The following is a 27099-nucleotide window of genomic DNA, read 5'->3' as shown; positions in this document are numbered from 1 at the left end:
GTTTTAAGAACACAATCTTTTCCTGCTTTTATCTTAGTCTCACCTTTAAAGAAACAATAATGCTGGTTGCAGAGAAGGGTTTGTCCTTTGTTTCTCAGTAACAGCAAGTCTTCTTTTGTCCTTTCATGTACCATTTGTTGCATCTTGTTATTTTTAAATAATCTTTATATTATTACAAACCATATTTATTAACTCCAGATTGTCACAAGCCTCCCTATTGCAGATTTGGTAAATGAGAGTCATTAAAGTGAAAAAGATGTGGGCTTTGAAATCAATCAGCCCTACTTTTAGATCCTTATTCATCATTAGCTTAGCTTATTCATCATTAAGTCTTCCTTAACCTCAGTTTCCTCAGCTCTAAAATGGTTATGACATCTAATTTAAAGATGTTTTGGGGAGGATTTTTAAAAAACTGTGAAAAGAGCCTGGCACAGCCTAGGGTCTCCATAAATGATAACTACTATATAACTACAATCCAGATTATGATTGTTATTACCATAATTATTATTACATTATCACCAATCATCATTATTACCCATAATGAATCATTTCCAAAAGTTTGAGCCTCACAGAAATGAAATGAGCTCAGTAATAGCCCACGCTTTGCACAAGATCTCACATGAAGTCAGCTAGAAAAAATAATAATTCAAAGAAGAAACTTAGCTACCATTAATTGAGATAGAGGGCCAAATCCTTTATCTTGGTTAAGCCTTGTGACAACCCTGTGAGGTAAATATCACTTTCCCCTGTTTCCAGTTAAGGAAACTAAGTCATTAAAGAGTTAAAAGGCAGACCTTGTCAGTGTCACAGAGCCAGCAAATGACAAGCTTTGAACCCACATTTGTATAAATCGTCTTAATAGATGCTCCTCCAATTCTCTCCCTGTCTGTAAAATTCTGGCTCTTTCAGCTCTAGGAGTGAATGCCAGTAAGGTAAGTTTACTGCTGGCATTTTCAGGAAATTATCTCACTCCATTTTTCACATTTGGATTCTTTAACCTGTGATTAATACTTTTAGGGATAGGTCACTAATCAGAAGTAATTTCAAAATGAAAAAGTTATGAATAAATTGCAGGTTATACATGCCAGCTTGAGAGAACACCTATTTACATTTTTCATCTATTTAATTGCATCAAACACTTGTTACCTTAATTACATTCCCAATTAAGCATATGTATCATTTAGAATCATTCCGTAACAGGATCACAGAACAGAAAACATATATCCATATTCCCTATAAAGGTTTATTTGTCACATATTATGAGAAAGTCCATTTTTATTAGAATTCTACCTTTACTATTTGGGGTTTTGTCTTAATGGTGGGTTTTGTTGCTGTTGTTTTGTTGAAAAATTAGAAGAAATAAATTTGCTTCTTTGCCAATTACATTCAATTACTCTTAAAACATAGTTCTTCTAATCTACCAAACTGCACACTGTAAGTGTATCAGAGGATTTTGCTTCATGATTTTTTTCACTTATTTTTATTATATAAGCAGCAAAATGAAGAACTAAATATAGTGTTTTCTCAAACTTTTTTTTGCAGCAGTGTCAGTAAGGTTCTCTGGTTCTTTTGTTTAATGATACTTTGGGGGCACTGAATATTATGGTTTGGAGACAGTAAGTGAAGAAAGTGCTGTGGGTAATGTTCACTGCTTTGCTGTGATTGCTCCCTTAAGAATTCAACTCTGAGGACATCTTGGCTAGTTGAGGAGATCATGAGGAATTACGGGCAGAATGGGAGGAGGAGAGCAGAGTAGATTGGTGATGGAGCTGAGATGCTGAGGCGGTGGGGGAGCAAGAGCATAGAAAGAAGCCTTTAATTAGCCAGAGCAGGAGGTGATTGTTTTTAAGCTGACTAATTAAGATATGTTTAGCTAAACAATGTGGTTATTTAAAAGAATTTTTCTTTATAAAAATTTTCCACCATGCCCTTGTGATAAATTAGTTTATCTTAGAATTTTTCTTTTACAAACCTGAAACAGAAATTTCAGATTAGTGTATGTTACATGTTGGAAAGCTAAGCAGAAATGAATCATACAGCAGTTTTTGTTTCTTTTTCTTTTGCTCTCTTTTAGAATTAAGTTGCAGTATACATAGGACTGTTATTTTCACATCATCTCTTTTCCTCTTAGGCTGTACACTAGGTTAATGGAAAGTATATAATACTATCATTGGCCCAAATATTATATACTCTGACACAGATTACCTCCTTGCATGGTGTGAAACCCTGGTCCCTAGAGTAACCTTACCATAGTAGTGAAGGCATAGCAGACCTTGGCTTCTTGGTTATATAGATGGAAGGACCTGAAATAGATGATGTTGCTCCAGCTTGAGAACACCTTTCTCTGTTAGACCATACCTGTACTAAGTAAGGTTTAATCATGAGCGAGAAAAGGCCCAAAGCATTTCAAAATAGAGGCAAGATTTGCTTCCCTACCCAATCTATTACTTCATTCCTGGTACCTGTTTCACCTTTACCTGTAACTGAGAAATTGAAAGCCCCAAAGGCAACATACGTGAAGACAAACAGAAGGCATCATGGTGACGGGAGCATATACGCATGAGTTGGGTGAAGCTTATAGTTGCCATCATATGGATTTTCTTGCATAAAACATACTTCTTTGAATTTCTAGGAGGAAACATGTATTTTATGTTTATCCTAGAGGTTGGTAAAGAACATTTGTCTGTTCCTATGTATATAATTTTATTTTTTTCTTTAGTAAAGATCATTACCCATTATTTGACCCCTTTTTATGACACTTTACTGCTATATTTCTATTTTGTTCTCCTTGCCTTGCCTCATTCATTAAGAAGAAGTGAAAAGGGAAAATTAGGAGGTTTAGCAAAGAAAGTATTGATCCTTAGAGGTTTTATGTGGCATTTTTTCACTGACAACAATTGATAACAGAAAAAAAAAAAAAAGAAAACAATGTATGGGTGATCCATGTAGCTAATAGTGGAAGTTCACAATGTTCGTTCTTCCTTTTTCTTCTAGCAATGGCTCAGCAACATCAGAAGACCTTTTTTGGAAACTTGATGCACTGCAAATGTTTGTCTTTGATCTTCACTGGCCAGAACAAGAATTTGCCCATCACTTAGAGCAAAGACTTAAACTAATGGCCAGTGACATGATAGAAGCCTGTGTCAAAAGGTAGACGTGTATTTTCAAGTTGCTTCTTACTCTGCCAAGCACCCGAAATACCACATTTCACCAAGTACCTTTTACATAACTGTCACAAGAAAGGTTTCAATATGTATAGCTTTCCAAAATTTAAAGGCCATTACGTACTTCGACCTAAACTCTGAGGATGAATGTACTTGATACAATTGGCCCACTCCTTTTTTTCAGGTCTCCTGACCATTGCCATTCGGGCTTCCCAGGTGGCACTGGTGGTAAAGAACCCGCCTGCTGATGCAGGAGACATCAGAGAAGCGGGTTCAGTCCCTGGGTTGGGAAGATCCCCTGGAGGAGGGCATGCAACTCACTCCAGTATTCTTGCCTGGAGAATCCCATGAACAGAGGAACCTGGTGGGCTCCAGTCCATGAAGTCACAAGGAGCTGGACACAACTTAGCGACCAAACAATAAACCATTGCTCTCAGCCATAGTACCCATACCCATATCAACCCTTTCTGTTGTGCTTATTGTTATCTCTGGGGATGCTGTGCTTTAAATCCCCAAGGCAGTGCTTCCTGAGACATGGAAGAGATCTGTTAAGTACTTTATGCATTATGTACTGTGTTCATGTGCTGTGAAACGACGTGGCAAACTTCAGTGATGATCATTGCCATCAATTGTTCTGTTTTCTGGTATTCTCTATCCATATCAGATGAGTTCCAAGTGTCCATTTACATTCTTCAGAACTTAACCAGAAATAAGTTATGAGGCTTTCAATTCTTCCACATGCACTTTTATTGTATTTAATACTTTTTACAAAATCAGCATTTCATCCTAATTAGCATTATTTTCCCCATTGCCTTTGTTCATGAGATATACAAGAGCAATGCAGGCAGCGTATTGGAATAACAAATTCTGGTTGGAGCAACTGGATAATACTGAAATCTTCAAAGCAAGAAAAATTCTCTCTTTAAAATAATGTTTAATGGCTTTGTAAAGCAAAGCCATGAATTAGATTATTTAATGTTTAAAAAATATCAGGTTTGGCATCTGTGATGCTAATGTATCAAATCTATGGATATTCTTTGGACATTTTAGCAAAACCATTTCCAAATCATCTATTATGCAGTTTCTTTTTTTAAAAAAAAAAAAAACCTAAATGCAACTTCAAGTGTTTGAAGAGAAACTAAGTGACATAAAAGAATTATATATTCTGTGTTGCACATTAATTATGTGTTTTAGTTTCTCCCAAACTTGTCCTTTTTTTAATTTGGTAAACCCTCACACACAGGATTTGTTCTGCTTTAGTATACTACTTGGATACTCATGCAGACATCTAGTGTGTACTTTGAATGGAAAAACTTCACGGTTTCACTTAACTGTCTGAGTGAGTATCCAAGTAGCATCACAGTCTGATCTTTCATGCAAGACACCTAAAAAGAAGAGCATCCTACCTCCCAGCTCCCAGGCAAGGCCACACTCGGTATTTGCATGTTTTAAATTAGCATCTTGTAGTGTTGATTTCACTTTTACAAATCAGGGGGAACATGTCAGATTTCTTACTGTGAATTCATGTTTTAATGAATAGAACAAGAACCGCATTCGAACTCAAGCTGCAAAAGGCAAGCAAAACCACTGACCTGCGCATTCCAGCTTCTATGTGTACGATGTTTAATGTGCTAGTTGATGCCAAAAAGCAAAGCACCAAGCTCTGTGCCCTGGATGGAGGACAGGAGGTAAGTGGATTGAATGTCACATGTGGTAATGTAGGGTGCCTTCGCAGAGAAGGACATGCTGTTTCCAGAAGTTTCTTACTTGACTAGATGAAAAAGACCTAGTTCCCCATACAAGTGTTTAAACTTTTCTGTATTATAATAATGGAATGCCCCTTTATTCTTTGCTCTTATCTGTTTCTTCTTTTTAATACAAAGACTGCCCCAAATTTTACAAGTGGCCATTGAATTTCAGATATACCTTTTAATGGCTTAGGTGTTGTGTATTTACATAAACCTTGCTTTTCACAAACAAATCAGAAATCTAGAAAGCTACTTGCTTTGTTTATACAAATATAGAGTATCCAGAGTTTGCATCCAAAAAACAGGCCCAGAAAATAGCCCATGAAATATTTTATTTACACAAAAGTTTCCTTTTAAAAAAAGAAAAAGATCAAGTAGAAATATACTGGAAAATTGGTCTTTTCTTTTTTCAATGAATATCCCATTGTTTCAATTTGATTTCTATTTTGTTTGGTTCTGTATTCAGAAATAGAGTTTATTTTACCCCATGATTTTATCTTTGTTGAGAGTGGTGATTGGGTGAAATGGATCTCTTTTTCTTAGATTATCTCTTTAAGTTAATATTTTGTTGCATCTTTGCCCATTGTAATTACTTTTTCATCATTTCTTTATTTTTCCCTTATGTTCTCCTTCATCGTGTTTTATTTTCCCTCATGGCATGATCCAGTTTGATAGTCAGTGGGTAAGTTTCATTTAAAACACACACACACATTTTCATTTGAATTATTATTCTTGTAAGTGTACCTTTTTTATGTTCATCTTTCAAAATAAAATAATTCCATTTTCAGGTTTTTGGTTGTTGTGTATGTGTATAATACTACATAGCAATACCAAAGATGCATTAAAACAGATATAAATACTTTCACTTTAAGTAATGTCATAGGGAATGTTTCTTCCCTGTTGAGCTGCAGAATCAACAGACTGCTTTACAATTTTTTAAGATAAAATTATTTAAAACCAAGTGAATTCACCCTTTTAAAATTCTAAATAAATTCAGAAGCAGAGTGATTATTAATATTTTTAAGATGCATATATATATAGTGTACACTTTCACTAACAGTATTAAAAGAATTTAGAATTAGGAGCTATAGATGATATATAGCATATATACAGGGTAGCCTGTAAATTTGAGGACCAGGAGGCCACTCTTAAGGTCACTCCATACAGAAGAACCCAGTTGTAAATTTCATTGAGGGATATGCCCACTGTGATAACAGCCTTTCCTCCTGCTGATGGTCTGGGATAGCACTATCATCAGATTCAGGGAAGGGCAGGCCTGTGTCAGGAGCCTTTCCCCTTCCATACACAGGTTTTCTTAAGGCACCACCCAGAACCTTGGAGGAACATCGTTTGACAACCCTTTGTACCTTACAGAATTGACTAGATTAAATAAATGTTTTCTTAATAAGTCAAATGCTTGTGCTCTATGGATGTGTTAAATCTTACAAGTCTTAGAGTTGACGCATGGGAGTCAAACTCAGAACCAACTCTTCACTGGGCTAACAACTCTAATCCAAGCAGAAGGACATAGGTAACCACTAAGAGGATGAGGTTTCCCAGGTGACGAGTGGGAAAAAAATCCGCCTGCCAGTGCAGGAGATGCAAGAGGCATGTGTTCAGTCTCTGGGTCCAGATGATCCCCTGAAGGAGGAAATGGCAACCTGCTCCAGTATTCTTTCCTGAGAAATTCCATGGACAGAGGAGACTGGGTACAGTCCGTGACTCGGACACAGCTGAGCACACGCACACAATACTACACAAAGAGGATAAGAAGGTCCACTGTTTTGAATGTCGTGCTTATTTAACCAAGAGACAGACATAAGCTATTTGGCCATAATTTGTTCACGTATCCACGTATTTCATTCTCTGGGCAATTCAGGGGGAAAAAGTGTATTTCTAATACCACAGCATACAACCTTTCAGACACAGTAAGGAGCTGATACGTGTTATCGCGTGTTCAGTTTTATCATTCTCTGATCTCTTGAAACGTGATTTATTATCTCTAATTATCCGAGTGAGTAGGCAGCTGGTTTGGCTATCAATGGCTCATAACCACCTTCTTGGTTTTCTATGGCCAGATGTAAACCTTTTATTGTCTGCTTGAGAACATTGTCTCTTTATACACACATCCATTTCTCATCAGGTTTATGGAATCATCTTGCCTCTTCCATTAATACTGAATCTATCCATTTGTTCTTATTTTCACATACGCTGCCGTGCCTGACACACAATAGATACATACTAAATGTTTGTTGAATGAGAAGACTGATTTTTGTCACTGCATTAAAAATCTTCAGTTCAGTTATCCCCATTTAAGAAAAATCCTCCCCTGTAAGAAACAACTCACTCCAGGACTATGAAAGAAAAGCAGGCGCCCACACAAATGACAAAACATTGTTGCATTGTCAAATGATTCTTTACATTAATAGGTGGATGATTTTGAAGAGTAATCTGCTGTTGTTCATTATGTCTGCACCTGTACCTTCTCACCAGAGACAATTAGTTCCCCACAACTTTCGCACAATTAATATACTTCAAAATGTGCAGGTGTAAAACCCATTAGCAACCCTGAAAAGTGGTAAACAAGAGTTTCCGTGCACAAGAAGTATTTTATACTTTGCTTTTAATCTCCAGGAAATATATACATGTAATTGCACAGGCTTTTCCTCTCTCAGTGTGTTTAAGACAAGTTTGGGGATGATTGCAAAGTGATGAATACATTACATGCATAGGTGAGCCCATGCATAGGACCCCATTGTATAGCAAGCAACAAATTAAAGTTGTTGAAAAAACTGGATTATTACACAATTTGGAAACTCATAAAGATATATAGTATACTATGTAGGTAAACCTAGCAGATTTTATTTTTTTCTAGATTTAAGGGAATTGCCTCTGCACAATCTCTAGTGAATTTATCATATCATTATTGCTGGGACAAAAGCTTACCAACTCCTTACCCACAGTGAAGCCCCTTCTGGACTCCTGAATTATCATTCTGCTTTCTTACGTGGCTTACGATGATGCAGACACTCTCAGCCACAGCCCGGAACAGCATTTAATAGAGTAATTAGTGATCGAATGATCTGCTCTTGTGACAGCTGTGTGTAATGAGTCAGCAATCTCATGCCAGGCCCTCAGGGACAGATGTGGAGATCCGAAAACCACCAGTGCTTAGAAATCCTCATTATCCATCCCTGCAAAAGAGCAGATGACTGCATGGACCTTCAGCAGTCATATGCTCTCAGACCCACTGTATCTCATGGTTCATCCATTGAAAGTGAAAACACATTAATAGAACAACTCAGGGACCCCCTACATACGTGGGATTTGTTTTCAATTGCAGTAAAATACTTCCATTTCCAGATCTAACAATCTAATACCTTTAAAATCGTCCCAGTAGAAGGACCAAAATTTTTAAGAATGCTGGATTGCACTGGCATTTGGCTAGTCTTCATTTCTTACATGTCTGCATGAGAACAGTCAGGTGAGATGAGGATATTTACCCATGTGCCTGATATTTACCTGTGCCTGACCTGAATTCCCTGGGCTCCATGAAGTAAAAATTCCTCAGTCAGTTAGTCCAGTTGCTCAGTCATGTCCGACTCTTTGGAATCCCATGGACTGCAACACACTAGGCTTCCCTGTCTATCACCAACTCCCAGAGCTTACTCAAACTCATGCCCATTTAGTTGGTGATGCCATCCAACCATCTCATCCTCTGCCATCCCCTTCTCTGCCCACCTTCAATCTTTCCCAACATCAGGGTCTTTTCCAATGAGTCAGTTCTTCACATCAGATGGCCAAAGTATTGGAGCTTCAGCATCAGTCCTTCCAATGAATATTCAGAACTGATTTAATTTAGGATTGACTGGTTTGCTCTTGCAGTCCAAAGGACTCTCAAGAGTCTTCTCCAACACCACAGTTCAAAAACATCAGTTCTTCGACACTCAGCTTTCTTTATAGTCCAACTCTCACATCCATCCATGACTACTAGAAAAACCATAGCTGTGACTAGATGGACCTTTGTCGGCAAAGTATTGTCTCTGCTTCTTAATATGCTGTTTATGTTGGTCATAGTTTTTCTTCCAAGGAGCAAGCTTCTTTTAATTTCATGGCTGCAGTCACCATCAAAGTTCATCTTAATCCAAGTGCAGAGTCACCTAATGGAGAAGGAGGGCACCGACAGTTTACTTTTGAGGTCAGTTTGGAAAGAATTCATCTAAGAATGATCTGGAAAGTACCAGTTTGTAGAATCATTGATCCAACTTGAAATATTCTGATAGAAATTTTATAAGCTTTGATTGTTGCAGACAAAAATTTGGCAGGTTTTGAACAAAAATTTGGTCTGCTAATCTAAATGAAAACTTATCAACTTTAGCTTAGGAAATGTCCATGTTTCCAGATAAATTCTGTTCATACCTGTTTTGATCTCTTTGTGTGTTTATATTGTCTTTGGAAACTATCTGGATCCCCTAATGAATGACTTTTTTCTAGCTAACTTTCTGTTGCCTATATGTGGCATTTCTGGGTTATTCTGTTTGCAGAGTATGTATGTAAAATATGAATCCTGAAGCCACCTCCACATTTCCACTCAGAGTACTCCTAGACCACATCTGCTACCTGTACAGCTGGAGCAGACTCTGGAAGTTCCCAGCTGCTTTCAGATTTAGTATTAGTGAAGTCAGAGCTGGTCAGATAAACTGACAGCAGCAAACTACTGCTCAGTCACTTGGTCGTGGCCAGCTCTCTGCAGCCCCATTGACTGTAGCCCGCCAGGCTCTTCTGTCCATGGAATTTTCCAGACAAGAATATTGGAGTGAGTTCCCATTTCCTACTCCAGGGGATTTTCCCAACCCAGGGATTGAACCCACTTCTCTTGTGTCTCTTGCATCAACAGGAAGGTTCTTTACCATTAGCACCACCAAAATCTCATATTAAAAAAAAAAAACAACCTAGCAACGATTATACTATTTAGGTTTGCCCCCCGGGTAACACATTTAAAATGTATACTTTTTTTCCCTCTTTTAAAATTATATACTTTTAAAATCAGAGTATAATTGATTATAATTGATTACAAAAACTTACAATATTATGTTAGTTTTTGCTGTACAGCAGTGCATATCCGCTATAAGTATACACATGTACCCTTCCTCTTGAGCCTCCCTCCTACCCCACTTCTTCCTTTTTAACTTGCTCTCTTTCCCTCCCTCTGCTTTTGGCTAGATTAAACATGAAAGAAAACAGCAGTCTAAAGGTGTGCATTATAGGAGAATTGGATGGCTCCTAGAGCCTGCTTTTCCCTGCCTTTCAATAAAAAGGAAATAAATGACCTCTGTAGTGGCTCATCTCTTGATTTTAAGAAATTGCCAAAAGTCAGTGCAACCCAAAAGTCAAATGTGTAGAAGCTCTGCTGTTCTATATCCAATAGCTTTCTGATGCCATTTCATTAGTTAAAAATGAAAGTTATGGCAAAGAGAGATAAACACTGAGGATAAGGCATGCGCAAGAAGGTGAAACTTTGCAGCTTCAGGGGACTCTGAATGTTTTGTAGCACTTTCCATGTAGAGTAAGGAGAGTAGCTTGAAACCCGTCTCCTGTATCCCTTTCCTTTTCCCAAAGAGAAGCCTCAGTCTGCTATTTTTATTTCCTCCTGCTACACAGGCGCAAATCTGGAGAGAGAAGGATATGAAAAGAGAGTGCCTGGAAGGGGGAGCCAGCAGAGCTCATTTGCATAAGCTCCTCCACTGCCTGGTCAGCGGAACAGTTTCAGTTAGAAGGAGGGGGTTCATGGGGACAGGGAAGTGATGTTTTTGTACCTGCGCCTCTGGGGTCTTCTTGGTCATCTCAACTACCACCCAGGGTTTTAGGCCAGGTGTTTCAAGCTCTTCCTCTTCTACCTTGCTTTTCTTTGTTTTGTTGTTTTGTTTTTCCTTTCCTTCTCTTCAAGCTGTTCTGAAAGCGAAAAAAAAAACAAAAAAACAAAAAAATACAGCAGTAGGAATCCACCCTCTAGGCTTCCATTCTGTTTGTCCTTCGGGGAGTATAAATTTGGGGATCAGTAAGGCTTTAGGTGAGACAGACACTTAGTATGTTCTTTCCCTGAGTGAAAAATACTTGCCTAGAAAGTTCCCTGTTCATATATGTGTGCTTAATTTAAGATCTCTTCTCAACACACACAGATACACGCAGGCATACACACACACTCAAGCAGGAAAAGAAAATAATCCCTGTGCTCCAAAATTCTGCCTCCTTTCTTCATTATTTATGCAGGTAGATGATGGCTTGTTGCTTTGAAAGCCTGTGGGGGGACCTCATTCCTGCGTGTTCCAGAACAGACCTAAGTTGATGTTTTGTTGTGTGTGGAAACTTTGAGACATGTTTTCAGAAGGAAAAATAGCTTTCAAAAACTCCCATCTTTGGAAACCATTCAACCAGCAGCTGTTAAGTTGGTCTAATGTTTATACTGACCTGAGTACTTTTACTCCATGCATTATGTTAGCTGTTCCAAGAAGCCTTGAACCATCAAGATAGGGTTAGTCTTTACAAGTCACATTTTCTGTGAAGTGGCTATTGCGGACAATCAGCCGTCAGATAAATGCTTCTAAAGGAAGAATTACTGTTTCAATGAATGTGCCTTCACACACCGCCGAAGCCAAAGCTCCTGCTAATTTAAGAAGAGAACTCTCTAGTAGTCTCTAAAGAAGGCAAAAAATAAAGAGTCTTTCAGGTTTATTTTAAATACATCTTTTTTTTGCATTTACTTAAAGGCATCATTTTCATGAGGAAGCAGTAAAAAAAACTATGGGGAGTGAGTGCTGTTTCATTGTACCTTTTATGGCCTATTAATTTGTTACCATCTATCACCTTTGTTGATGAAATTTTAATTTTGCCCTTGCTTGAGCATATTGTAAGAATTGTATAAACTGTAGCTCCCCATGCTGATAAAAAGGTCCTTTCAGCGAGAACAATTGGGAGCTCATTTTATTTCTAGAACACATTTAAAATAACTTATGAATGAGAGTTGTCAGACATGAAATGCTGTATTAATTAAATCTTTTTCCAGTCTTTTTGCTTCTCCAGCTAAACCAACCCTTTAGAAAAATACTCGGCCACCTTAATTATAGAGGAGAAGACAAAAAGTATCCTTCACATTCCTCTGTCTGAATAAGAATAAGAACTCAATTCATCTGTATAATAACCCCATTAGCTGCTTAACTCAGCAGAGCACATGGGAAAATTTTCAAACCCCACAATGTAAAAAGTGTTGATTGGTGGATCATTTTCAAGGTTTTGTTCTTCTAAGGTGCAAAATGGTCATTTTGTGTAAATCTGATATGTCATAACTAGTAACTTTAAAGCATTTATGCCTAATGACAAGTAAGTTTTGTGTCCACTTCAACTAATGCATCTTTGTCTTTTAATATCTAGCAGCAGTACCATTCCAAAATAGATGATTTGATTGACAACACTGTAAAAGAAATCATTTCACTCCTAGTTTCAAAGGTAAGGTATTCTTTATATAATTTTCAACTGTGAATTTTTAGAAATGTGTGTCTTAGGTTTCGAAATACCTGACTGAGAAATAATAACTTTAAGGTAGATGTGAAAAAGTTCGTATTTTAAGAAAAATTAGGATCAAATTATGAACACTCTTTGTCAATAACTTTTGGGTTTTTGTTTATGATTAATTTGGCTTTCTAAAGTTTCTAAAAATAACTCTCTTGTCCAGTAACCCCTTACTCTTTCACACTCACGTTCTCTTACTGTTTGTCTCTAGGGATGAGTTGAGTGGCCATCAGTTCTTGGAATTAGCTTGTTGGTTGTGGTGGCAGCACTGGGACTCTAGAACCAGTCTCACAGGTGGACAAAGGCTGACAGGGTGATGTCTGAGGTTCTCCACTCTCAGAGGCCTCCCACAACTTCCTTCAGATATCTTTGACAAAAGCTATGCCCTTGAGTTGTATAAGTAGTGATGAAGCATCAGTGAGTGTTCCATTTAAAATTCCACTAAGGGCTTCCCTCGGAGAAGGCAATGGCACCCCACTCCAGTACTCTTGCCTGGAAAATCCCATGGACAGAGTAGCCTGGTAGGCTGCAGTCCATGTAGTCGCTGAGGGTCAGACACGACTGAGCGACTTCCCTTTCACTTTTCACTTTCCTGCATTGGAGAAGGAAATGGCAGCCCACTCCAGTGTTCTTGCCTGGAGAATCCCAGGGACGGGGGAGCCTGGTGGGCTGCCATCTCTGGGGTCGCACAGAGTCGGACACGACTGAAGTGACTCAGCAGTAGCAGTAAGGGCTTCCCTGGTGGTCAGATGGTAAAAATCTGCCTGCAGTGCAGGAGACCTGGGTTCAAACCCTGGGTCAGGAAGATCCCGGGGAGAAGTGAATGGCAACCCACTCCAGCTTTCTTACCTGGAGAATCCTCATGGACAGAGGAACCTGGTGGGCTACAATCTATAGGGTCGCAAAGAGTCGGACACGACTGAGCGACTAGCACTAGCACCAAGGTGGAACAGACTGCCATAGGTGACATTTGAGGTCAGGGTCTGATAGCAAAAGAGATGGACAGCCTGAGAGCCTGGGAAGCTGAAAGAGTGAGCAAAGAGGATGGATGGGTCCCTGAGGGGCACTTTCATAAGAACAGATACTTGATTGAAGAACCCCAGATCAGACTTCATAAAACAATTAGAAGTATATACAGAATGTGAAAGAATAAAAAAATACAAAGGAAAAGCCACCTTCAATTCAGTAAACAGACATAGGACATGTTGTTTATTTTTTCAAGGTCTCTATTGAATTTGCTACAAGGTTGCTTCTGTTCTGTTTTTGTTTTTTAGCCACAAAGTATGTGGGTTCTTAGTTCCCCAACCAGGGATCAAATTCACACTTCCTGCATTGGAAGGCAAACTCTTTACCACTGGACCACCAGGGAAGTCCTCAAGTACATGTTGCTTAGAAAAGAAAAGATAGAGATGCCCAGTAAGCATGAAAAATGTTAAGCCTCATTAATTTAAGCAATACCAAAAAACTACAATTTACATAATATATTCTTCTAGAAATTAGCACAGATGTTTTTAAGCTATCACTCGATTTTAGAAAGGTCAAATGGGACACTCAAATTTTCTGTATATGGAGGTATAAATGGCTACAAACTTTCTAGAAGATAGTTTAGAACTCTATCAAGTACACTGATGCCCATTCACCTAAAATCCTTTTTTGTATTTTTTTCTTACTACCCAGAGAGAGGCACAAAATTTATATACATTAATAGTTGTCACATTATTTCTAATTATAAACTGGCATCAACTTTAATCTCTAACATGAGATCAGTGGTAAATTTTAGGACGTCTATATTAAGAAAGTTTGCTTTCAAAGACTATAAAAGTTTCATAATATAGTGTTAAATGGGAAAAAAGCTGAATATTTAGAAGTGGAAACTATGATCTGAATTGTTATCACGTACAGAAAAGACAGATAAACCTGAAAATGTCAACAGAGCTTTTATCTGGGTGGTGGGATTATAGTTAATTGGAGGGTATGGAGGATTTCTTAGAATTTATTTTGTGTGTTTTCCAAATTCTCTGGTAGCAGGTCTTCAGGTGTAAAAAAAAGTCACAAAGAAAAATTATTTTGGAGTAACATCACCTTCCATTTGTTCTTGCTCTGGTGGCTTCCACCCCAGAAATACCTGCACTGGCAACACTCGCTCACCAGCAAGGGCAAAGGAGAAGAGTTAACAGGAAAACCTTCTGGCAGGTCGGGGAGGTGGTGAACCGCAGGAGAATGAAGCTCCTAGAGGAAGAACCAGGAGGTTCCTGCCCTCCCAGGAGTCTAGCCAGCCGCTTTTAGCAGCAGTGTGCTACCAGCCCGCCACAGGGACATAGTTAGCAGAGCACCTTCATTGTCTGTGAGCCATCCGGGGAAATTCTATCCAGATGGAGCCTCACTGTCAGCACAGTTCTTCTGTGGAAGTTGTCTTTCGTGAGAACGATACATAAAGGGAGCTACTGAAAGTGCAAGGGCTTCCCTGGTGGCTCAGAAAATAAAGAATCTGCCAGATCCCCCGGGGAAGGAAATGTCTACCCACTCCAGTATTCTTGACTGGAGAATTCCATAGACAAAGGAGCCCGGCAGGCTATAGTCCACAGGGTTGCAAAGAATCAGACATGACTGAGTGACTAACGTTTTCACCTTACTTTTGTTTCATGCAGTTCATAGGGCTTACCAGGTGGCGCAGTGGTAAAGAATCTACCTGCCAGTGCAGGAGACATGGGTTCAATCCCTGGGTCAGGAAGATCCCCTGGAGGAGGAAATGGCAACCCACTCCAGTATTCTTGCCTGGAGAGTCTCATGGACAGAGGAGCTTGGCAGGCTGCAGCCCACGGCGTCACAGTCAGGCCTGACTGAGCACGCACTCACACACATGCAATTCACAAAGGTTTAAATAGGTAACAGGGCAAAAAGACTGTAATCAGTTTTGGTTTGGGGAGGAGGGGGTGCAGAAAAGTCAGGCAGAGCTGCACATCATCTCTGCATTTGTTTCTGGCAAAGGAAGAAACCTAAATTTTTCTATATCAAATGCGTTTGGATAATCACAAAACTAGTGTATTTGACTCAGGAAATGGTGTTCCAGAGATCAGCACTATCCTCTAGAACTGTCTGTGATGATACAGATGTTTATCCTGCACCATCCAGTATGGTAACATGTGGGTGTGGAGCACTTGAGACATGGCTAGTGCAACTGAGGAATTGAAATTTTCATTTTAATTCATTTTAAATAGCCTATTGAAACTAGCTATTAATATTATATTTAGAAATCAGGTCTAGATTGTAGTTATTCTCTATGGATCCTTTCTCCTATAGTCAAATAGCACTTTTAAATAATCTTTAGTTTAAAAGTAAAAAAATAAATTCATTTGGTAGTTTGGGCAACCATCTTATTTAAAAATGCTATTTGCTCAAAGGTGACAATAAGTAGTAAATTTTGTTTCATTAAGCAAAGATAAATTACTATAATTCTGTTATACAATTCCTAAATGCTAGCATGCCAAAAAATTGCCTGAGAGCTTTTTAAAATGCAGATGCCCAAGTCCTGCTTTCCAGAAGTTTTGGAAGAAGGACAGGATTGTGCATGCTTAACCACTCATCATGGTGATTTTGATGTAGGGGTTTCTGAGTCAGAAACACTGCTCTGATGACCCTGCACCTAGATGGCTATATAAACTACCTTAAGACTAAAGTATATTTAAAAATAAGACAGCTTCTAAGATAGTGTATTCCCATTTGTTTTCACCAAAGAAGAAATGATTTTTTAAGAGAGATATTTCTGATGTACCTACTGAGAAAGAGTGACTATATATGTATTATTTAATTCAACCTGCACACATAGCACCTAGGAAATAGGTGGGCTTACCCTATTTCACAGATAAGAATCTATTCTTCAAACCAGCAGAGTAAACTAACCAGAGTCACACACCTAATAAGTGCAAGTGTCAAGATTCAAAGCTGAGTTTCAGATTCCCAATCCAATGTACTTGCTGATTCCAGATCTCCAGGAAATCAGTAAAAAACAAAAGACTGTGAAAATTAAAATATGTAACTTCTACACTGATGATCTTTATGAACAGCAAATTCTAAGAGATCTGTCCTAGACTTTTTATACCATATTATTTCAATATTATATTAATTCAATATAAAGTAGATTAATAAAATAGTGAATTCCTTGTATCCCAAATGCTTCTTTCCATACTTTAAGTTGTCTGTGCATATGGATAAATATGTTTATTACATATGGATGAATAAGGAGTAACACATCCTTCTTTTTATCTCCTCTCTTCAGTTCTACTTCTGCATCCTCTTCTTATCCACATGTCTTCACAAATAGTTCGAGATGGTCCATGACTGTTAATCACATGTAACACGCAGCAGCATATGTCCCACCTACACACCCATTTTTCATGCCTGGAAAAGATCTCAGCTTTCCATCCTTGGGTTCTCTCCACCTAGCTGCTTAATGGTGGTATTCTTGACTTTCCGTCTATGCTGTTCTTTTGAACTCATTCCGTACATTTCTGTGACTTTCCCACTTCCGGTTTAACTATGTGCTGATGGCTCCCTCAGCATATAGGGAAACTCCTCTCCCTGAGAGGTAGTATGGAATCTTGCTGCAAAGCCCAGCTACAGGCCTGAGGAGTTTAATGTGTTCATCCTAAGAGCAATGAGAAGTCGTTGAAGGGTTGGAGTGGTAAAGAGCAGCAGTAGGGAATTAATCACATTTATTTGCATTATAAGATGATTCATTTGATTGTGCACAGCAAACTGATTGAGAGGGAGTAGGAAGGAGATTGTAACATTGGTCTCTGTTGGACTAATCCAAAGACATTTAAGATATACAGTGGGTAGGGTGGTAAAGACTGAATGTGTCCTCCCACAATTCATATATTAAAACCTAGTCCTCAGTGTGGTGGTATTTTAACGTGGTATACTTGGGAGGTAATAAGGTCATGAGGTTAAAGCCCTCATAAATGGGATTAGTTTCCTTATATAAAACACCCCACAAAGCTCCCTAGTCCTTTCTGCCAGGTGAAAACACAGCCAGAAGATATCATCTTTGAACCATGAAGTGGGTCCTCATCAGACATTAAATCTGCCAGCACCTTGATTGCTGCCTTCTCAGCCTCCAGTTCAGTTGCTCAGTCATGTCCGACTCTTTGCAACCCCATGGACTGCAGCAGTCAGGCTTTCCTGTCCTTCACCATCTCCTGGAGCTTGCTCAAATTCATGTCCATTGAGTTGGTAATGCTATCCAGCCATCTCATCCTCTGTGATCCCCTTTTTCTGCCTTCAGTCTTTCCCAGCATCAGGGTCTTTTCCAGTGAGTCAGTTCTTTGCATCAGGTGGCCAAAGGAATGGAGTTTAAGGATCAGCATCAGTCTTTCCAATGAATATTCAGGACCGATTTCCTTTAGGCTTACTGGTCGGATCTCCTTGAAGTCGAAAGGACTCTCAAGAGTCTTTTGCAACACCACAGTTCAAAAGCATCAATTCTTCAGTGTTTAGCTTTCTTTACAGTCCAACTTACATCCATATGTGACTACTGGAAAAACCATAGCTTTGACTAAGAGACTTTCCTGGAGCTAGAGCTCCACCTCACACCCAAACATGCTGTTGTAACTTGTAACTCCTAGCAAGGCTAGGCACTTCCATGACTGCCAAGCTTGGGGTCTAAGTAAAAGTACATAGTAATGGCATGAATCACAAGTCCATTGAAAGTCTATGATTCAACAGATTGTGTTAGTAGTTCTTATCCCCCATGCAATTACAGAATGATCAGAGCCCAGGAAGAGGTGACCAAGAAAGGAAAGATCAGTCCACACACTTTGCCCACCTCTGGTCACTCCTCTAGCAGGGACCTTGAGGATCTCTTGGCATTGGCAGGTCGGTATAAAGCCCTGACAAGGCTCCCCTTTTAGGGGCTGCCTTCAGTCATTACGAGGCACCACAAAACCACAGAGCAGTACCTAACAGAAGCAGAGATAGTAAGAAGAGGTGGAAAGAATAAACAGAGAACTTCACAAAGCAAATCTTCACAACCCAGATAATCACAATGGTGTGATCACCCACCTAGTCCGAGACATCCTGAATTGTGAAGTCAAGTGGGCCTTAGGAAACATCACTGCAAACAAAGCTAGTGGAGGTGATGGAATTCCAGTTGAGCTATTTAAATACTAAAAGATGATGCTGTGAAAATGCTGCACTCCATATGCCAGCAAATTTGGAAAACTCAGCAGTGGCCACAGGACTGGAAAAGTTCAGTCTTCATTCCAATCCCAAAGAAAGTCAATGCCAAAGAATGGTCAAACTACCACATGATTGCACTCATCTCATATTCTAGCAAAGTGATGCTCAAAATTCTCCAAGCCAGGCTTCAACAGTACATGAACCATGAACATCCAGATGTTCAAGCTGGTTTTAAAAAAGGCAGAACAACCAGAGATCAAATTGCCAACCTCTATTGGATCATTGAGAAAGCAAAGAGAGTTGCAGAAAAACATCTACTTCTGCTTCACTGACTATGCCAAGGACTTTGACTGTGTGGATCACAACAAACTGAGGAAAATTCTTAAAAGAGATGGGAATACCAGACCACCTGACCTGCCTCCTGAGAAATCTGTATGCAGGTCAGGAAGCAACAGTTAGAACTAGACATGGAACAGACTGGTTCCAAATCAGGAAAGGAGTACATCAAGGCTGTATATTGTCACCCTGCTTATTTAACTTATATGCAGGGTACATCATGAGAAACACTGAGCTGGAAGAAGCACAAGCTGAAATCAAGATTGCTGGGAGAAATATCAATAACATCAGATATGCAGATGGCACTACACTTATGGAAGAAAGTGAAAAAGAATTAAAGAGCCTCTTGATGAAAGTGAAAGAGGAGAGTGAAAAGGTTGGCTTGAAACTCAACATTCAGAAAACTAAGAACATGACATCTGGTCCCATCACTATATGGCAAATAGATGGGGAAACAGTGACAAACTTTATTTTAGGGGACTCCAAAATCACTGCAGATGGTGACTGCAGCCATGACATTAAAAGATTCTTGCTCCTTGGAAAAAATCTATGATCAATCTAGACAGCATATTAAAAAGCAGAAACATTACTTTGCCAACAAAAGTCCACCTAGTCAAAGCTATGGTTTTTTCCAGGAGTCATGTATGGATGTGAGAGTTGGCCTATAAAGAAAGCTGAGCACTGAAGAACTGATGCTTTTGAACTGTGGTGTTGGAGAAGACTCTTGAGAGTCCCTTGGACTGCAAGGAAATCCAACCAGTCCATCCTGAAGGAAATCAGCCCTGAATATTCATTGGAAGGACTGATGTTGAAGCTGAAACTCCAATATTTTAGCCATGTGATGCAAAGAATTCACTCATTTGAAAAGACCCTGATGCTGGGAAAGATTGAAAGTGGGAGGAGAAGGGGACAACAGAAGACGGGATGGTAGGATGGCATCACCAAATCAATGGACATGAGTTTGAGTAAACTCTGGGAGTTGCTGATGGACAGGGAGGCCTAGTGTGCTGTGGTCCATTGGGTTGCAAAGAGTCGGGCACGACTGAGTGACCGAACTGAACTGAAGAACTTGACTATACAGATCTTTGTCAGCAAAATAATGTCTCTGCTTTTCAATATGCTATCTAGGTTGGTCATCCCACTCCAGTACTCTTGCCTAGAAAATCCCATGGACGGAGGAGCCTGGTAGGCTACAGTCCATGGGGTCACAAAGAGTCGGACATGACTGAGCGACTTCACTTTCCCTTTTACTTGCATGCTTTGGAGAAGGAAATGGCAACCCACTCCAGTATTCTTGCCTGGAGAATCCCAGGGACAGAGGAGCCTGGTGGGCTGCCGTCCATGGGATCACACAGAGTCGGACACGACTGAAATGACTTAGCAGCAGCAGCAGCAGGTTGGTCATAGCTTTTCTTCCAAGGAACAAGCATCTTTTAATTTCATGGCTGCAGTCACTATCTGCAGTGATTTTAGAGCCCAACAAGATAAAGTCTGCCACTGTTTCCATTGTTTCCCCATCTATTTGCTATGGATTGATGGGACCGAATGCCATGATCTTAGTTTTCTGAATGTTGAGTTTTAAGCCAACTTTTTTACCCTCCTCTCACTTTTGTCAAGACGCTCCTTAGTTCTTCTTCACTTTCTGCCATAAGAGTGATGTCATCTGCATATCTAAGGTTATTGATATTTCTCCCAGCAATCTTGATTCCAGCTTGTGCTTTATACAGCCCATCATTTCGTATGATGTACTCTGCATGTAAGTTAAATAAGCAGGGTGACAGTATACAGCCTTGACATACTTCTTTCCCAATTTTGAACCAGTCCATCATTCCATGTCCAGTTCTAACTGTTGCTTCTTGACCTGCATACAGACTTCTCTGGAGGCAGGTAAGGTGGTCTGGTATTCCCATCTCTCTTAAGAATTTTCCATAGTTTCTTGTCATCTACACAGTGAAAGACTTTAGCATAGTCAATGAAGCAGAAGTAGGTACTTTTTCTATGATCCAGCAGATGTTAGAAATTTGATCTCTGGTTCCTGTGCCTTTTCTAAATCCAGCTGGAGCATCTGAACAATCTCAGTTCATGTACTATTGAAGCCTCACTTGGAGAGTTTTGAGCATTACTCTGCTAGTGTGTGAGATGAGTGAAATTGTGTGGTAGTTCAAACAATCTTTGGCATTGCCTTTCTTGGGGATTGGAATGAAGAGTGATCTTTTCCAGTCCTGTGGCCACTGCTGAGTTTTCCAAATTTGCTGGCATATTGAGTGCAACACTTTCACAGCATCATGTTTTAGGATTTGAAATAACTCAACTGGTATTCCATCATTTCCACTAGCTTTGTTGGTAGTGATGCTTCCTAAGGCCCACTTGACTTCACACTCCAGGATCTCTGGCTCTAGGTGAATGATCACTCGTTGTGGTTATCTGGGTCATGAAGATCTTTTTTGTTTAATTCTGTGTATTCTTGCCACCTCTTAATATCTTCTGCTTCTGTTAGTTCCATACCATTTCTGTCTTATTGTGCCTATGTTTGCATGAAATGTTCACTTGGTATCTCTAATTTTTTGAAGAGATCTCTAGTCTTTCCCATTCTATTGTTTTCCTCTATTTCTTTGCATTGACCACTGAGGAAGGCTTTCTTATCTCTCCTTGCTATTCTTTGGAACCCTGCATTCAGATGGATATATCTTTCCTTTTCTCCTTTATCTTTAGCTTCTCTTCCTTTCTCAGCTATTTGTAAGGCCTCCTCAGACAACCATTTTTCTGTTTTGCATTTCTTTTTCTTGGGGATGGCCTTGATCACTGCCCACTGTACAATGTCAGGCACTCTGTCTAGCAGATCTAATCCCTTGATGCTGTTTGTCACTTCCAGTGTATGACTGTAAGGGATTTAATTTAGGTTATACCTAATGGTCTAGTTGTTTTCCCTACTTTCTTCAATTTAAGTCTGAATTTGACAATAAGGAATTATGATCTGAGCCACAGTCAGCTCTCAGTCTTGTTTTTGCTGGCGTCTAGAGTTTCTCTATATTCATCTGCAAAGAACATAATCAATCTGATTTTGGTATTGACCATCTGGTGATGTGCATATGTAGAGTCATCTCTTGTTTTTGTTTGTTTGTTTTTTTTGGAACAGAGTATTTGCTATGACCAGTGTGCTCTCTTGACAAAACTCTAATAGGCTTCTCCATGCTTCATTTTGTACTCCAAGGCCAAACTTACCTGTTGCTCCAGATAGCTCTTGTCTGCCTACTTTCACATTCCAGTCCCCTATGATGAAAAGGACAGTTGTGTTTTTTCTTTTTGGTGTTAGTTCTAGAAGGTCTTATAGCCTCCAGACAATGAGAAATTATTGTTGTTTGTAAGCCATCCTGTCTACGGCATTCCGTTACAGCAGTCTGAGCAGACTATGACAAGGGGTTAGTATTGGGGAGAGAAAGAAAAACATTGAGGATTCATCCAGGTTTATAGCCTGAAACAGGAGATGAATGTTGATGTCTTTCAGTGATGCAGGATGCCCTGGGAGAGGAACAGATTTAGAGGAAGAGACAGTGATATCAGTATCAGCCATTTGGGAGCTGAGCTGCCTCTGAAATACTGGAAGGGGGAGATACAAGGGAACATTCAGGTATTTAGGTGTCTGGGGCTGAAATTCAGAGGAAGGATATGGGATTGAAATATTGATGTAATCATAAGATGTCAGCTATTGGAAATGATTCTATCAGTAACTGCTATTCTCAGGCATATGTGTTATAACTGTGATCTGCAGGGACCCCTGTGGAAGATGTAGAGAGATGAAAACCACCTTAAAACAAAAGCAAAAGCTTCTAGGGACTTCCCTGTCAGTCCAGTGTTTAAGACTGCGTGCTTCCAATGCAGGGGACTTGGGTTCAGTTCCTGGTTGAGAAACTAAGATCCCAAATGCTATGTGATGTGACCAAAGAAAAAGTTTCTAGCCAGAAAAGGACTTAGATAATTTTTACCAAGAGAAAAAATGCAGGCAGGAACATTAAATCTTGCCAAGGGAAGCATACAAGAAATGCCGCATTTACTGCTACCTCATATTGTTGTTGTTCAGTCACTAAGTCATGTGTCCAACTCGTTAGCGCCCTGTGGACTGCAGCACGCCAGGCTTCCCTGTCCTTCACCATCTCCTGGAGTTTGCTCAAACTCGTGTCCGTTGAGTCCATCTCATCCTTTGTCGTCCCCTTCTCCTCCTGCCCTCAGTCTTTCTCAGCATCAGGGTCCTTTTCAGTGAGTCAGTTCTTCACATCAGGTGGCCAAAGTAATGAAGCTTCAGCTTCAGCAACTGTTGCTGAACGTGAATGATCAGTGTTGATTTCCTTTAAGATTGGTTAAGTCCAAGGGACTCTCAAGAGCCTTCTCCAACACCACAGTTCGAAAGCATCAATTCTTCAGCACTCAGCCTTCTTTATAGTCCAACTCTTACATCCATACGTGACTACTGGAAAAACTGTAGCTTTGAGTAGACAGACCTTTGTTGGCAAAGTGATGTCTCTGCTTTTTAATACACTATCTAGATTTGTCATAGCTTATATTAGAATTAACTGAAACAAACTGGGAGTTCAGGAGCGAGAGACTTCATTCCTGCTTCATGCTACCAACTGGGTCTCCTTGCATGACTGTTTCCTCATCAAAAAAGCAAGATCATTGGATGAGAAAAATATCTACAGCCTTTCTCAGTCTAAAGCAAAGATCCTTATATATGTTTGTGTTTGGAGGCCTCAGGGGCCTGCATCTTTTCTGCCCAGGCTCTCAAGTTCCATAGCACACAATGTGCTAGACTTAGAAGACAGCCCTGAGATCACTTAGCAGGGGCTTTTCAAGCATTTTTATAATGTCTGTGACATATTTATATATACTTTATGATGTGTGTGAGATATATCAATATTTAATGTCTTCAAATATGTCTTAGATGGTGGTTGCTCAGTCACTAAGTTGTGTCCAACTCTTTGTGACCCCATGGACTGCAACCTGCCAGGCTCCTCTGTCTGTGGGATTTCCCAGGCAAGAACGCTGGAGTGGGGTGCCATTTCCTTCTCCAGGGGATCTTCTCGACCCAGGAATCAAACCCTGGTCTCTCGCATTGGCAGGCGGATTCTTTACCACTGGTGCCACCTGGGAAGCCCACAAATACATATACATACACATACGCATGAAGACCTATTCTTCTTGATAACCTAGAGTATTTCCGCCTGTATTTCCTTTAAGAGGGACAGAAGACAGATCTGAACTGTCTGGATGATATAATTAAAATATCTTCTCCCCCAACCCTAACTCAACCTGATTAAGTCAACTATTATTTTTATTTGTTTACATATGTATTTTTGGCTGTGGTGTGTCTTCATAGCTTTACATACACATAGGAAAATGACTCTTGCTGCTGCAGCTGCTGCTAAGTCACTTCAGTCATGTCCGACTCTATGCGACCCCATAGACGGCAGCTCACCAGGCTCCCCCATCCCTGGGATTCTCCAGGCAAGAACACTGGAGTGGGTTGCCATTTCCTTCTCCAGTGCATGAAAGTGAAAAGTCAAAGTGAAGTCGCTCAGTAGTGTCCAACTCCTAGCGACCCCATGAACTGCAGCCTACCAGGCTCCTCCATCCATGGGATTTGCCTGGCAAGAGTACTGGAGTGGGTTGCAATTGCCTTCTCCTAATGACTGTTCAGTTAAGTCGCTCAGTCATGTCTGACTCTTTGCGACCCCATGAATCGCAGCATGCCAGCCCTCCCTGTCCATCACCAACTCCCGGAGTTCACTCAGACTCATTGTCCATCGAGTCAGTGATGCCATCCAGACATCTCATCCTCTGTTGTCCCCTTCTCCTCCTGCCCCCAATCCCTCCCAGAATCAGAGTCTTTTCCAATGAGTCAACTCTTCTCATGAGGTGGCCAAAGTACTGGAGTTTCAGCTTTAGCATCATTCCTTCCAAAAGAAATCCCAGGGCTGATCTCCTTCAGAATGGACTGGTTGGATCTCCTTGCAGTCCAAGGGACTCTCAAGAGTCTTCTCCAACACCACAGTTCAAAACCATCAATTCTTTGGTGCTCTGACTTCGTCACAGTCCAACTCTCACATCCATACATGACCACAGGAAAAACCATATCCTTGACTAGATGGACCTTAGTCGGCAAAGTGATATCTCTGCTTTTGAATATGCTGTCTAGGTTGGTCATAACTTTTCTTCCAAGGAGTAAGCGTCTTTTAATATCATGGCTGCAGTCACCATCTACAGTGATTTTAGAGCACAAAAAAATAAAGTGTGACACTGTTTCCCATCTATTTCCCATGAAGTGATGGGACCAGATGCCATGATCTTCGTTTTCTGACTGTTGAGCTTTAAGCCAACTTTTTCACTCTCCTCTTTCACTTTCATCAAGAGGTTTTTTAGCTCCTCTTCACTTTCTGCCGTAAGGGTGGTATCATCTGCATATCTGAGGTTATTGATATTTCTCCCATCAATCTTGATTCCAGCTTGTGTTTCTTCCAGTCCAGCGTTTCTCATGATGTACTCTGCATATATGTTAAGTAAGCAGGGTGACAATATACAGCCTTGATGTACTCCTTTTCCTATTTGGAACCAGTCTGTAGTTCCATGTCCAGTTCTAACTGTTGCTTCCTGACCTGCATACAGATTTCTCAAGAGGCAGGTCAGGTGGTCTGTATTCCCATCTCTTTCAGAATTCTCCACAGTTTATTGTGATCCACACAGTCAAAGGCTTTGGCATAGTCAATAAAGCAGAAATAGATGTTTTTCTGGAACTCTCTTGCTTTTTCCATGATCCAGCGGATGTTGGCAATTTGATCTCTGGTTCCTCTGCCTTTTCTAAAACCAGCTTGAACATCTGGAAGTTCACGGTTCATGTACTGCTGAAGCCTGGCTTGGAGAATTTTGAACATTACTTTACTAGCATGTGAGATGAGTACAATTGTGAGGTAATTAAAGCATTCTTTGGCATTGCCTTTCTTTGGGATTGGAATGAAAACGGACATTTTCCAGTCCTGTGGCCACTGCTGAGTTTTCCAAATTTGCTGGCATATTGAGTGCAGCACTTTCACAGCATCATCTTTCAGGATTTGAAACAGCTCAATTGGAATTCCATCACCTCCACTAGCTTTGTTCGTAGTGATACTTTCTAAGCCCACTTGACTTCACATTCCAGGATGTCTGGCTCTTGATTAATGGTCGCACCATCATGATTATCTGAGTCATGAAGATCTTTTTTATACAGATCTTCTGTGTACTGGAGAAGGAAAAGGCAATCCACTCCAATATTCTTGCCTGGAGAATCCCATGGACGGAGGAGCCTGGTAGGCTTCAGTCCATGGAGTCGCAAAGAGTCGGACATGACTGAGCGACTTCACTTTCTATGTATTTTTGCCACCTCTTCTTAATATCTTCTGCTTCTGTTAGGTCCATAGCATTTAGACCCTGTTAAAACCCAGCAGGAAATTTAAACCCATATGCCGTGTGGCACACTGCAAGTTTCGTTGTACCAGTCACTTCAGTGTGCCTTCATCTTTAATTTCCCTGAGGGTGTACGTGATGAGGCAGAGTTGGTAATCACCCAGACAGAGTTTAGGTGCTCAGTATTATTCCAACAAACCCAGTAAATGACATCCACAATAAAGAGCAGGGAAACAAAGAGATAACAGGGTTTCATTCCCACCCGACGTTCTCAGGAGAACCGAGCTCAAGGCAATCTGTGAGTATTTATGTACTCCCTGAGCTGTACAGAGAAAGTTCACAGGAAGCAGTTAAAAACACAGCAACTAAATCCAGCATTTAACTGGGTTTTTTTGGATTCTTGCAGCTCTACACAGTTAAAAGCCAGGTGGAAACTATATCACTGTTAGTCAGCGTTGATGTTAATAGATGTGGGGTTTTACAGTAGCTCTTCCACCACATGTGCCTTGACAAAGAACACCTTCCTGTTGGAACCATATGGCTCACCTGGTTGGTCCCAGGGGGCCAGTCACGGCTCACTGCCATGTAAGCACTTAGAGTCCCTGCTGTATGGGGCCTCCCCCGGGACCATTTGGAGTAGGAAGGATCCCAGGGAGAGACTCTGTCCTGTTGTTAAA

The 27099-nt window shown here is 40.2% G+C and overlaps 1 protein-coding gene across 11 annotated transcripts in view; it reads left to right on the top strand.

Moving 5' to 3' along the window:
- The window catches only part of CADPS2 (calcium dependent secretion activator 2), a 574734-nt gene that overhangs the window by 502113 nt on the left and 45522 nt on the right, over positions 1-27099 (top strand). For 6 of the 11 annotated variants that reach the window (XM_060414821.1, XM_012177054.4, XM_060414823.1 and 3 more), the window contains 3 exons: positions 2995-3150; positions 4705-4852; positions 12341-12415. In XM_060414821.1, the coding sequence (XP_060270804.1) occupies positions 2995-3150; positions 4705-4852; positions 12341-12415 (379 nt within the window). Of the gene's footprint in view, positions 1-2994; positions 3151-4704; positions 4853-5579; positions 5595-12340; positions 12416-27099 lie in introns of all 11 variants that reach the window. The other 5 variants (XM_004008016.5, XM_060414819.1, XM_060414816.1 and 2 more) reach the window with 2 other exon arrangements.

The sequence above is a fragment of the Ovis aries genome, chromosome 4 (genome assembly GCF_016772045.2).
Source record: "Ovis aries strain OAR_USU_Benz2616 breed Rambouillet chromosome 4, ARS-UI_Ramb_v3.0, whole genome shotgun sequence".
NCBI lineage: Eukaryota > Metazoa > Chordata > Mammalia > Artiodactyla > Bovidae > Ovis > Ovis aries.
Note: the sequence above shows the minus strand (reverse complement) of the source record. Positions and strands in the feature narration are given on the sequence as shown.